At 48.2% G+C, this 11,682-nt stretch overlaps 1 protein-coding gene across 7 annotated transcripts in view; it reads left to right on the forward strand.

Moving 5' to 3' along the window:
* The window catches only part of RNF213 (ring finger protein 213), a 116,810-nt gene extending 105,151 nt beyond the window's left edge, over nt 1-11,659 (forward strand). For all 7 annotated transcript variants that reach the window (XM_046676527.1, XM_046676525.1, XM_046676523.1 and 4 more), the window contains 11 exons: nt 825-916; nt 1,512-1,763; nt 2,882-3,014; nt 3,367-3,450; nt 3,843-4,023; nt 4,282-4,483; nt 5,664-5,741; nt 6,302-6,496; nt 6,969-7,058; nt 7,150-7,328; nt 8,576-11,659. In XM_046676527.1, the coding sequence (XP_046532483.1) occupies nt 825-916; nt 1,512-1,763; nt 2,882-3,014; nt 3,367-3,450; nt 3,843-4,023; nt 4,282-4,483; nt 5,664-5,741; nt 6,302-6,496; nt 6,969-7,058; nt 7,150-7,328; nt 8,576-8,729 (1,640 nt within the window). In that variant the 3' untranslated portion in view covers nt 8,730-11,659. The remainder of the gene's footprint in view (nt 1-824; nt 917-1,511; nt 1,764-2,881; nt 3,015-3,366; nt 3,451-3,842; nt 4,024-4,281; nt 4,484-5,663; nt 5,742-6,301; nt 6,497-6,968; nt 7,059-7,149; nt 7,329-8,575) is intronic.
* Nucleotides 11,660-11,682: the final 23 nt, after the last annotated feature.

Consider the following 11,682-nt stretch of genomic DNA (forward strand, 5'->3'; position numbering starts at 1 on the left):
GTACCGGGGGGCTTTGGGGAGAAAAAGAAAAAAAATAAAATTTTTTTAAAAAAAAATTATCAAAAAAACAAACTTGAATCCATACAGAAAGGAAAGTTCTGAAAGACACCTTAGTAGAATAGTGATCTCTGAGTGGTGGAATTGAGTGATTTTATATTCTTTTTGCTTATCTGCAAAAATCTTTTAAAATTACCATTGTAATGATAATGTTATTTAAAATAATAATAGCAGCAATTAAAAGTCCTGCCACAGGACCAGAAAATCCATTCTTACCTAGTTGCTACTTTGTCAGAAACCAACATCAGTATATATTTTTCCATTTAGCAAAATCTGATTTTGTTTTAAGCTTCTCGTCCTAGTGTGATTTCAAACTAGGGGAGCTCACCCAGGATCATACTGAGCAAATGACCAAATTCTAGAAGCATGCTGGCCATTTCCACAGCCCCTTGCCCCGCAGAAGCGTCTGCAGGGTCCTGCTTCATGTGTGAGCTCAGGTGGCAGCAGCTGATGCGGCTGATGGTGGCACTGGCCACTGTTATTTTGCTCCTAGGCTTCTGACTCAAAGTACTCTCCTTTTGGTAATTTTGTTCAAAATGGTTTTAAGATGACAATTAGTGGGCCACATGGAGATGGAAGTAAAGGCTTCACAAAGATCAAGGGGTTGGCGGTAGCAGCAGGAACCATTTTAAAATACTGAGGTTAACTGAGAAGGATATACCCTCCGACAAGGAGCATTATTTCGGCTGAATATTTGTTTACTGTTTACTGTCTGTAGACTGCTGTGGGTTTTTCTCCTTGCGTAACCTACACATTTTTCTTTGTAGGACCCTTAAATTTTGATGCAGAATTGTCAACCAAAGAAAAGAGAAACAACTGGGAAAAGCTTGTTGAGGCTCTTATTTTACCTGAACTAGAGGTGAGTGACGCGTGACGACAGCTGCTGAGTACTTCATCTGAGGGAGTGCAGGCGGGTGTTTCTCCTGAGCGCCCTGGCCGGTGTCCCTTAAGGAGGTGTTGTCCAAGCCTTGGGCTAAGCCTCAGATTTCGGCGTTCTCCACCCAGGTCACCCACCCTCCCGCAGTGCCCCAGTCTCTCCCCTCCTGAGGCAGTCGGGGAGTCCAGAGAGTGCAGGCAGTGGCCTTCTCTCCATACCTTCTTACAGCAGATTGTGAGAGCAAGAGGCAGAGAAATAAGCTGTCATGTAGATGCCCACCTAAATGTATTACTAGTCATAGGTTAATTCTCCTCTGTCAGATCAGGATATTTCTGAGAGTGAGCCCATCAGGAAATAAAAGTCAGTAAGTAAAAGAATGGGAATGAAATAGAGGTCTCTGAGTCTCATTCTTCTTGGGGAGACATAAACCTACAAACAAGGAGCATGCAAATTATGATAAAAGTTAGCAAACGCGCTAAAGTGAGGAGGGCAGCCTCCCTAATTCACCTGCTGGTAAAGTCCCCGTCTGTTAGCAGTTACCGTATGTCCAGAATCCTGTATCATTTTCTTCCCCTAGCATCTGGATAAAACCCTCCTGACTGTGAATACACTAATCAGCCAAGATGAGCGGATCAGCTCCAACCCTGTGGCCAAAATTATATACAGTGACCCGGTGGCCTTCCTGCCCCACCTGCCCCAGAATAGCATGGTTCACTGCTCCAAGATGTGGAGCTGCAGGAAAAGAGTCAGCGTTGAGTACCTCCAGCACATCGTGGAGCAGAAAAACGGCAAAGAAACAGTGCCCATCCTCTGGAAGTTCCTCCAGAAGGTAAGGCCACCTCACCGTGACCGCCTGCCTGGATGTCCCCTGCGGACCTGAAGGCCCCGGCTCTGATTTGGTCTGATCGTTCGTAAAGACAGGACATCTAACAGACTGCTTCTGTGCTTTAGAGTGTCTGTAGCAGAAGGCTCAGGGAGAGAGTAGAGATCTTCATACACATCAAACTGTGCAGGTCATTTGAGGCATAAAGTCACAGATGAGTTGGAATTAGCAGGAATCTGTAAAGAACTTGAGGGCCCCAGGGAGGATCTCCCCAGTCAGTCAACAGGAAGGAGTAGAATAAAAACCTTTCCTGGCCATATCCATTCATCTTCATCCCCCGGTGCCTGGAGCACTTGGGCGTCAGTGAACCCTTCGGGCTCAGCCTGAAGAAGGGCGAGTGAGCGAGCAGTGGTGGTGGTGGGAGTGGAGGGTCGGGGAGCAGTCCAGACTGTCGGTTAGAACCAGAAATACACACTGTGTCTAACTTTAATCCATTTGAACTTTTATTTTCTACAATAGATTTTCTAATCATTTTCCTCTGTGGACCAGTATTTGCAGTCTGGCAAGAAGTAGGATGATTCAGAAATTTCTGTTGGTCAGTTAAAGAAAATGGATTCACAGTAGGGAGGACTTCATGGTGATACTGTGATCTCTTGCTAAGGTGCACAGTTCCATCACATGGAAGGTGCTTAGGTCCTAGGTCTTCAGAACGACACCCAGGATAACGCCAAGCTTCATTGCCTGAACTCTTAGTCTTTCTGCTCTCAGCAGTTCTCTCCACACCCAGCCCATCACATGGGCCCAAGAGGGTGATTTCCTTGATCAGCTTCATCACATTTGCTGTGTCAGCCCCATGGGGGCAGAGACTCTGTCTAGTTCATGCCTCCATCCCTAGGGTATAGAACAGTGGCTAAACATATTGCAGGCAGGCAATAGGTACTTGCTGAAAGGATGGTCTAGCTTTTTCCCCATTTTCAAGTACCGTGATGTGTCATCATATAAAATGGCACAGTGACCAGATTAAACTCTAAATACAGGTCCTGAGCCAGCCTCAAAGTCTGTTTCCCCAATAACATTTTCTAGGTAAATTAAAGAGTGTCACTGAGTGGTCTTCCCTTCTCCAGGAAGCAGAACTGAGACTGGTGAAATTCTTGCCTGAGATCTTGGCGCTGCAAAGAGATCTAGTGAAACGATTCCAGAATGTTTCCGAAGTTGAATACAACTCCATCCGAGGTTTTATTGGAAGTCACGATGCAGGTATGACTCGGCTCTCATCAGAGACCAGGACTTTCTGTGTCTGATGATTCGAGAGGATCACTCCTGTCGGGGGGCGGGCGCAGTCAGGGGTGGGTGCTCTGCACCCTGAGCTTTGAGCGTGAAGCCAGTGGTGCCAGGAATCCCAAACACACATTAGAGGCTTTGCTAGAGCCGAAGGCGCCTCCCTCTCTCGCTCCTCAAACTCGGCTTTAGTGCTTAGATGGCAGTTGGAACAGGTTGTGAATATGTGAAGGTGCCAACTCGGGTTCTTTGCAAAGAGCACGTAACTGTCGGTCTGACCTGGAGTGGGAGGTGTTATCATACAGTTCTTGAAAAGCCTTCTGTCTGACAGATGGGTTGAAGCAGTTATTCCAGAACAGAATCACTGTCTTTCTGTCCACATGGAACAAGCTCAGGAGGTCACTTGAGACCAATGGTAAGTGTCATAGTCTCTGTTCTGAAAGCTGCTTCTCTCCATCCTAACCGACTGCCCCTGCTATTGCATGCACCATGCTATGTGCGCTGAATGCGGGATCTAAGAATCTTTTGGTGGAGGTGTCTGGGATAAATAAACCCTCGGTCCTCTTGAATCTATAAATGTGGAATAAAAAAGGAGTGGAGAACACTTGAAGCTTGTTGGGATATAAGAGAGATCTGAGGCAGGGTCTTAAGATCCTGGCAACCCTTAAGCTGGTTCCTAGCTCTGTTTGGCTGAGCCGACCTCTGCTCCTCCCCACCGCTGTGGTTGGCTCCCTGGTCTTAATGTTGTGAAAGAAACAGCATGGAGATGAGTGCCTCGCTGCTTAAGAATAACCCTGTCGTTTAAAGGTGAAATCAAGCTCCCTAAAGCCTCCTGCAGCACTGACCTAGATCTGGACACCGATTTCGAGGTCATTCTGCCGCGTCGCCGGGGCCAGGGCCTCTGTTCCACCGCCTTAGTCAGCTACTTGATTAACCTGCACAATGAAATTGTCTACACAGTGGAGAAGTTCTCCAAGGAAGACAACAGGTGAGCGCACAAGCCCACAGGAGGTGGTGCCCTTTCAGCCCGGGAAGTCATTTCTGAGGTGATACAAGCAAGGTCCCAGGCCCATGAGGAGACACAAGCCAGATTCCAGCTCCTTCTCTAACAGACACTCCTTCAGCCACGCTCTCAGGTGTTCAGATCTACTCAGACTGCAGGGACGTCAAATAGGAACTGGCTCCATATAAACCAGGCCGCAAGCTCTGAGCTGGACACTGAGTGCTGCGTCTTTATGTCCCTCAGCTATTCCGTTGATGCCTCTGAGGTCACTGACCTGCATGTCATCAGTTACGAAGTGGAGCGAGACCTGACTCCGCTGATTCTCTCCAGCTGCCAGTATACTGTGGAGCAGGGCGGAGAGACCTTGCAGGAGTTCGACCTGGAGAAGATCCAGCGCCAGATCACCAGTCGGTTCCTCCAGGGCAAACCCAGGCTGACTCTCAAGGTAAGGCTGACCCCGCTGGTGTTTATTTGGTTGGCATGTCTGTTTTGCAAAAGTGGCCCTGGGTGTGGCTTTGATCACAGTGGTTTCGGAGTGAGGAGTGACCGTCTGGACCGTGTCATTCACACTGCCAAGGTCTGGGACCACTGCTCCCAGCTGCATCTCTGGGCAGAGACTCTCCTCAGCTGCTGTGCATCAGCCTCCGCACCTCGGTACTGCATGGCTGTCTTCAAGTCTTAATGGACTCACTGTCCCGATTCTCTACCACAGTTTACAGCACCACCAGCTACCCAAGAAACCCTCAGTCATCTTTTCTCCCTTCTCCTTTAGTCTCCACACACAAGCTGTCCTCTGGTACCCTTGGGTGTCCCCTATTTAACTACCACAGACCACTGCTTTAGTTCACACCATCTGTCCTTAAGTTCCACAACTGCCCTAGCTCCCAACTGGTCCCTGCCTCTGGTTTCTTCAGTCCGTAGTTCTGAAATCAGGTCTGACCCCATCACTCGCTCTTGGACAGCGTCGACCAGCATCCCACTGCACGAGGGATAAAGCCGACGCTCCCTGTGGCCTTGCCCCAGCCCTGTCTCCAGCCACTTAGCTCACTTCTCACTGCAGTGGGTCCTGTGACCTCAGGCACCAGATCATGCTCCCTCCCTTGAACACATCATGCACTCTCCTCTGTGTTCTTTCACCTGGGCTCTCCTGGTTCCTTCCAGGTCCCGTCAAAGATATTGTACTTGGGGGTATTTATTCTCCCTCCCTGCCTGTGGTTGGGCTGTGAACTGTTTGACCCTGAGGCTGTTTCTAATTCATTCTGCTATCCCTGTTGTCTAGCAGCGTGACTGCCTTCTTCATTGTCTGTGCTCAATAGTAGTTTGAATGCACAACTGGGTGGTCCTCACATACCTGTTTCCCTTGGCGGTCTGCAAGCCTACAGTATCCTTCGTGACAGGATCTGCCTGGCCACCCAGGCTAGGCTGGTTCCTTGTTGTGTTACTGTTCCTGTAGACTGTTTGAACGTGGACATCACATGGCAACAGAGAGCTGCATGCTTTGCCGGGTGATGCACTGAACAGCATGGTACTACACTTGAGTTACTGCTCGAGAGTATCCTTGTCATCTGATAGAAACTTCCACAATGGATTCAGTTAGCAAAGACTTTTTTTCTTTCTTGATTTAGGGAATACCCACTCTGGTATACAGACGTGACTGGAACTACGAACATCTCTTTATGGGCATCAGGAACAAAATGCCACAGGTGATCATGATAAACCTTCTCATCTGCACAGGGCTTTCTCTTCTTAGAGTCTCTCATCTGTATCTGGACTGTTGCACCTTCACTCCAGGCACTTGCTGTGAGCACCAGAGTTTCAGTGGCCTCGCTAAATTCCCTGATCTCAGTGCTCCTTCCAAAGGGCAAACAGGACAACAAGTCAGCAAAAGTTTTCGGGTTGAGTATAAACAGATTGAAATCTTGTGGTGTTAGTTTCTTAGCAATCATGTCATTACCGGGTGTGCTGAGGCAAAAGGTCCAGAGGACTTATTTGTTCCTGCTCTTTTGATTCCTGTGCGTGCACATACACGTGTGCCCATATCCATCTTCACAAAGTTGTTCTGAGGATTCAGTGAGGTCATACCTATTTCCATAAAGCGTCTGGAATACCGCTGACGCTTAGGAAGCACGGCATGTTAACAGTTGTTCCTAGAGAGTTCGTCCCATCTTGTGGCCTTGGCAGTGAAGAAGGTCAGTGCTCTTACCAGGTAGCGATGTACAGGAAGCCCCACCCATGGACTCCTGTCCTGCCTTTGATTTCCTAGAACCCCCTCCCCAACTCGGCCGTCAGCGCCATCACTGGACAGCTGCAGTCCTACAGCAATGCCTGTGAAGCTCTGTCTGTTATAGAAGTCACTTTGAGGTTTCTGAGCACGGCTGGCGGGGATCCGAACATGTCCCTGAATGTGTATATCCAAGACATGCTGCGAATGAGTGAGCAGACAGCGGTGGCTCTACAGGTGGGTCTTCTGTTAGGCCCCTCTTCAGAGGGGATCAGCATTGTCCTGCACCTTTGTCGCCCCACTCCAACTAGGAACACTACCACTCGGGGAGGACCGATCTAGGCAGCCTCTGAAGAGGAGGGGGAGGCAAGAGCAACCCCTCACCCAGCCAGTCCACAGTGTAAATAGGACACAGTCGGGCAGTAAAGACAGAGAGGTACTCAGAACGTAAGAATCGGGACAGTGTGCCACAGATAGGACTGGAGGACATCGGCCAGCGGCCAGCTGCATGATGTTAATGGACTCAGATGCTGCAGGAGGGAGAGGATTTCAGAGATGTTTTAAAGATGAGGCAGGTGGATTAGAGCGTGGAACAGAGATGGCCTTCATAATGAGGGAAACAGAATTAGTCCAGGGCGGGAGCGAAACCAGCGCCTGCGTGGGCAGATCTCAGACGCGCTCCTAGGCAGGAATTCTCTTCCTCTTCCAGGACTTACACAGATGTCAGTTAAGACACATCATCGCCCTCTGGCAGCTCCTCTCTGCTCACAAGTCTGAACAGCTGCTGCACCTGAAGAAAGTAAGTGTGGCCCCTTCCCCTCCACCCACAGTAAGTGAGCTGCACTCTCATCCCAGGCTTCCCTGTCTCGTTTGTTCGTATTTCATTTTAGGAGCCATTTGGGGAAATCAGTTCAAAGTACAAAGTCGATCTCAGCCCAGGGGATGCTAAGCTCCTCAGCACTTTCCTGAATCAGATCAGCCTAGATGCCTTTCTCCTAGAGCTTCATGAAATGATAATCTTGAAACTGAAGAACCCCCACACCGAGCAGGATTTTAACCCCGACTGGAGGTATGGATTTACACGCCTGTTGGGCCAGGCACACACAGAAGGTTCTGCCACAGCTCCTGTGACCCTCCCTAGACAGGAAAACAACTCTTATCTTACCGCAGAATTCTGTTTCCTGCTGTCTGACCATTACCACGGCACCTGAGGACTTGCTTTTTGGGTTTTAACCTCTATTGGATTTTTTTTTTTTAAAGATTGGCACCTGAGCTAACAACCATTGCCAATCTTCTTTTTTTTTTCCCTGCTTTTTCTCCCCCAATCCTCCTAGTACATAGTTGTATATTTTCAGTTGTGGGTCCTTCTAGTTGTGGCATGTGGGACGCCGCCTCAGCATGGCCTAACGAGCAGGTGCCATGTCCGTGCCCAGGATCCAAACCGGCGAAACTCTGGGCCACTGAAGTGGAGTGCACAAACTTAACCACTCGGCCCCGGGGCCACCCTGAGCTAACATCCGTGCCCATCTTCCTCTACTTTATATGTGGGACGCCTGCCACAGCATGGCTTGCCAAGCGGTGCCATGTCCGCACCCGGGATCCGAACCGGCAAACCCGGGCCACCAATGCGGAACGTGCGAACTTAACAGCTGCACCACCGTGCTGGCCCCTCCTCCCAGGTCTTCTTGTTCCTTTATAGTTTATATTGGATGTTTGTTTTGTTAACCAGTTTATTTTTAGGTGTTGTGCAAGGTAGGGATTTAACTTTACTGTTTTTCTAAATAGATAGTTGAACTCCAGTTTTCCTCACCAATACACTTCATATTTGCTCTTTTCTTCCATTATGCTATATGGCACATACCTATATACATGTGTATTCTTTGACCTTTCCACAAGTCTTATGGACTTTTCGTGTAAAGAAAAAAGATCCCTTTCCTAGAGAACTTCTGGTCTTTGTTAATACAAAACATAAATGGAACACAAGCCTTTTTGAACGGCGAGGCTTTGTCTTTATACAGCAGATCTATTACTAGAGAGCTAGTCATCTGACTGGGCCTGACCCAGGTCAGCTCCATTCTGTGGGGTCTCTGTCTCACTGTGTGGGAAATAACAGGTATGCCCCAGGACCCCTGAATGCAGGATTCTAGTCCCAGTTCAGTAACTCAATAGTTGATTGACCTTAAGATGACCCTCAGTATTTCTCGTCTTAATGAACACTTTGGTTCTCTTGATGACTTGAAAAAGTACAATTGGTGGGTCTCCTTACATTGTACGGAAGACTGTTTTAAATGCTCTCTCTCGTTCCTTGTTTTTCAGCCTGAGAGACACTCTAGTAAGTTACATGGAAACGAAAGAGAATGAAATTCTTCCCGAAATGGAATTTCAGATCCCAGAAAACATACTGCTCTCCAATTGTGTCTCTGTGTGGAAAATGGCTGCTGAGCTCAAACGGGCTCGACAAATGAGATAGAATAATTTCCTCAGCACTGTCTCTGCCTAAGACAGGGAGAGAAGGCTGTTCCCGCCTCACTCAGGGGATGGGCTCCATCACGGACTGTCGCTTTCGTGAGTGCTGAGAAGGAAAGCTGTTGGCACAGCACTGAATTCGAGACCGAGACGTGCTGTACCGGCTGACGACGTTTTGAGAGCCAAGCCGTTTCAGGAGCATGTGTATATTGCAGAACTGTCTCGTCATGTTATGAATACTGTTCATTAGGTGGCGAGAAGTGAAGAGTACATGAAGTTGGAATAAACCACCATCCTTTACATTCCAGGGGAGACCAAAAAAGTAGCTGCTTGGCTTCACATACAGGAGCGGTCTGTGGCACAGGCTCCCAGCCTCTTAACTTCCAGGGCCCTTTTCCTCTCACTACTACACAGAGGGAGGGAAATGCAGTTATTAATTTTTGCTTCTACTTTTTTTTTTCTCATTTATATTCTGCACTCACAGAGCAGAGTCTGGCTTTCTTCTTTCTTCCATTCCTTTCAATTCTGAGTATTGGACAAATATTTTTAGGTTCCCAAGATGTGAAAAAACGCCAGACTCCTTTTTTGTCTTCTCACAAATACAAGTCCGGGCATTCTCTGAGTGCCTAGAGGCCAAACAAGACCTCACCCAGGCCCCCTAATGAGTCACTGCCAAATTTCTAGGGTCAGAGCCAAAAAGCTGTCATTGTGAAGAGCACTAGACTAAGAGCCAGGGACACTTTGGGGTCTTAGTTACCTCATCTAGATAACGAAGGGACTGGATTGATGGCCAAATTTCCTTCCTATTCTAGTAGATTCTAAATGAAAGTTCATCAGTGTAAACTTGGATCAAAGGCCTGGTTCTAGCATTCCTGTGGGCAGTTTTTGACTGTCTAGCATTCTGCCAAATAAACATATGGTCTTAGTGTGACCTTGATTTTCCTGTGTATGACTATCTGGTCCTTTCTCTGGGTCTCAGCCCTGGCATAAAAACAGACTCAGAGAGAATATAAAACCAGTTGAGTTTCTGAAAAAGGAAAAATAGTCGACCAGCCGTGACCATGAGCTGACTTTCCCACTGTGGGCATTGTGTCATTTTTTCCCAAACCTACTTGGATACTTGTGACCTCTCTGGACTTATTCCTATTCCTAGGTATCTCAACACCCATTAGCACTGAGACAGCGATTGTTTACAAGTCAGAGGCAAACGTCTTGAACATACATTCCAAATGAGTTAATGACTCAGTCAACTTGAAATTGGGCCCGTGGGGTGCGAGCCACAAAAACAGACCATGCTTGCCAAGAGCCCCGAGGACACCGTGGCACCGCTGGAGGGAGCTGCAGAAGGGACTGCAGCCCCTTTCACTGTTGCTTTTCTATCTATGTTTGCTGGAGGGGAATACAGTGATCCAGAACCCGCAGGGACTCGCTCGATACGGTAGCCCCTTGCACTGGTAACCCATGATTGTCTGGTCATTCTGGACTACGCAAAGGCGCTCCCCCCAACATCAGCATCCTGGATTGCCTGTTCAACGGATGTGGGGGTGGGGAGTTGCTTGTTCAACTCTTCAACTTGCACTTGTAACTCCTTCGATACCTCAGAGTGGGGGCAGAGCTGGCCTGGCCAGCAGGTGCTGCTCTGGTCCCTCGCTGTGCCACACCTTAGCAGGTGGGGGTCAGGTGTCAAGCTCTTGCTGTGAATACTTTTTTTTTTTTGGCTGGGATTTTTCCCCCCACTTTTATGAAGGTTTTTTTAATTAAGATATTTTGTTTTATATGCTACGCTTTCAAAGCCTTAATTGTCATTATCTGGCATCATCTTGTTTGTACAAAATCACCCTGGCCTAGCGCAAGCAAATGTAAATTTTATTATACTTGTCAGTCCTGTTTTAATAAACTTGAGTTTTGCTGCTAAGAATCCTTCTCTTTGGGGGCAGAACTTCTATGTATGGCAAAAAGAATCAACTAGGGTTTTGAGACTGGTTTTGTTTGTTTGTGGAAATGTTCTGTAGAACCATAAAGTAGAAGGTTCCAGAGAGAAAACATACACTCAGGTTTCGAACGTGAGGGCAAACTTCTGGATGAAATGGCAGAAGACTGAGATACATGGGGAGTCCCCCACCACTCCCCAGTCGCCGGTCTTGGAGGGCTCAGAGGGGCGTCCACCCTTCCTGCCTGAAGTGGCCTCCCTGGAAGACAGCAGGGCCCAGACAGCAATGAGCAGGAGCAACCCTCTGTCAGTGGGTGGGGAAACGGCTCCTCGGTAAAAGGAAGCAAAGACATGGGCGAGAAATAATATGCTTCCAGTAGCCCACTTACGTTCAAGTGGCAAAATACCACTTTTGGGGAAAATTGCGTTTTCCTTTCCAAAAAGAAAGGCTCCTGCGGGAGAGAAGCTGTGGTGCGGAACTACAGCTGGAAGAGAGGTACTGGCTTACAAAGGGGGACCTGCACTCCGCGGCCAGACTCTCCTTCCGCCTCAGTTTCTCTTTCAAGCACCAATCCCATTTCGTCAGTATCTCATCACCAATCCTAACCTTCCCCTCCCCACGTCCTCCTCCTCAGTCTCGGTTCCATTCAGTCATTCGTCTGGACAGTCCCCATTGCACAGGTCTTCCTGCTTTCAGCCCAGGCAGAAACAGTCACTATGTTGGCGGTGACTTACCTGAAAATGTTCACAACTGAGCACCGTCTCCTCTTTAAGACCTTACTGAGTGTGTAACTTACTTACCTTCGTTAATAGCTATAGGGTTTGTTAACTGAGACAGTCATGAGCTATTTCTATTATTCCTACAGGCAGTTCCAACCTAGAAACAAACGTGCAGTGGTAAACAATCATTGTGAAGAAAACATCAGGTCCGGGGCCGGCCTGGTGGTGCAGCGGTTAAGTTCACACACTCTGTTCGGCGGCCCAGGGTTCACAGGTTTGGACCCCGGGCCCGGACCTATGCACCACT

The sequence above is a fragment of the Equus quagga genome, chromosome 11 (assembly GCF_021613505.1).
Source record: "Equus quagga isolate Etosha38 chromosome 11, UCLA_HA_Equagga_1.0, whole genome shotgun sequence".
NCBI classification, from domain to species: Eukaryota; Metazoa; Chordata; class Mammalia; order Perissodactyla; family Equidae; genus Equus; species Equus quagga.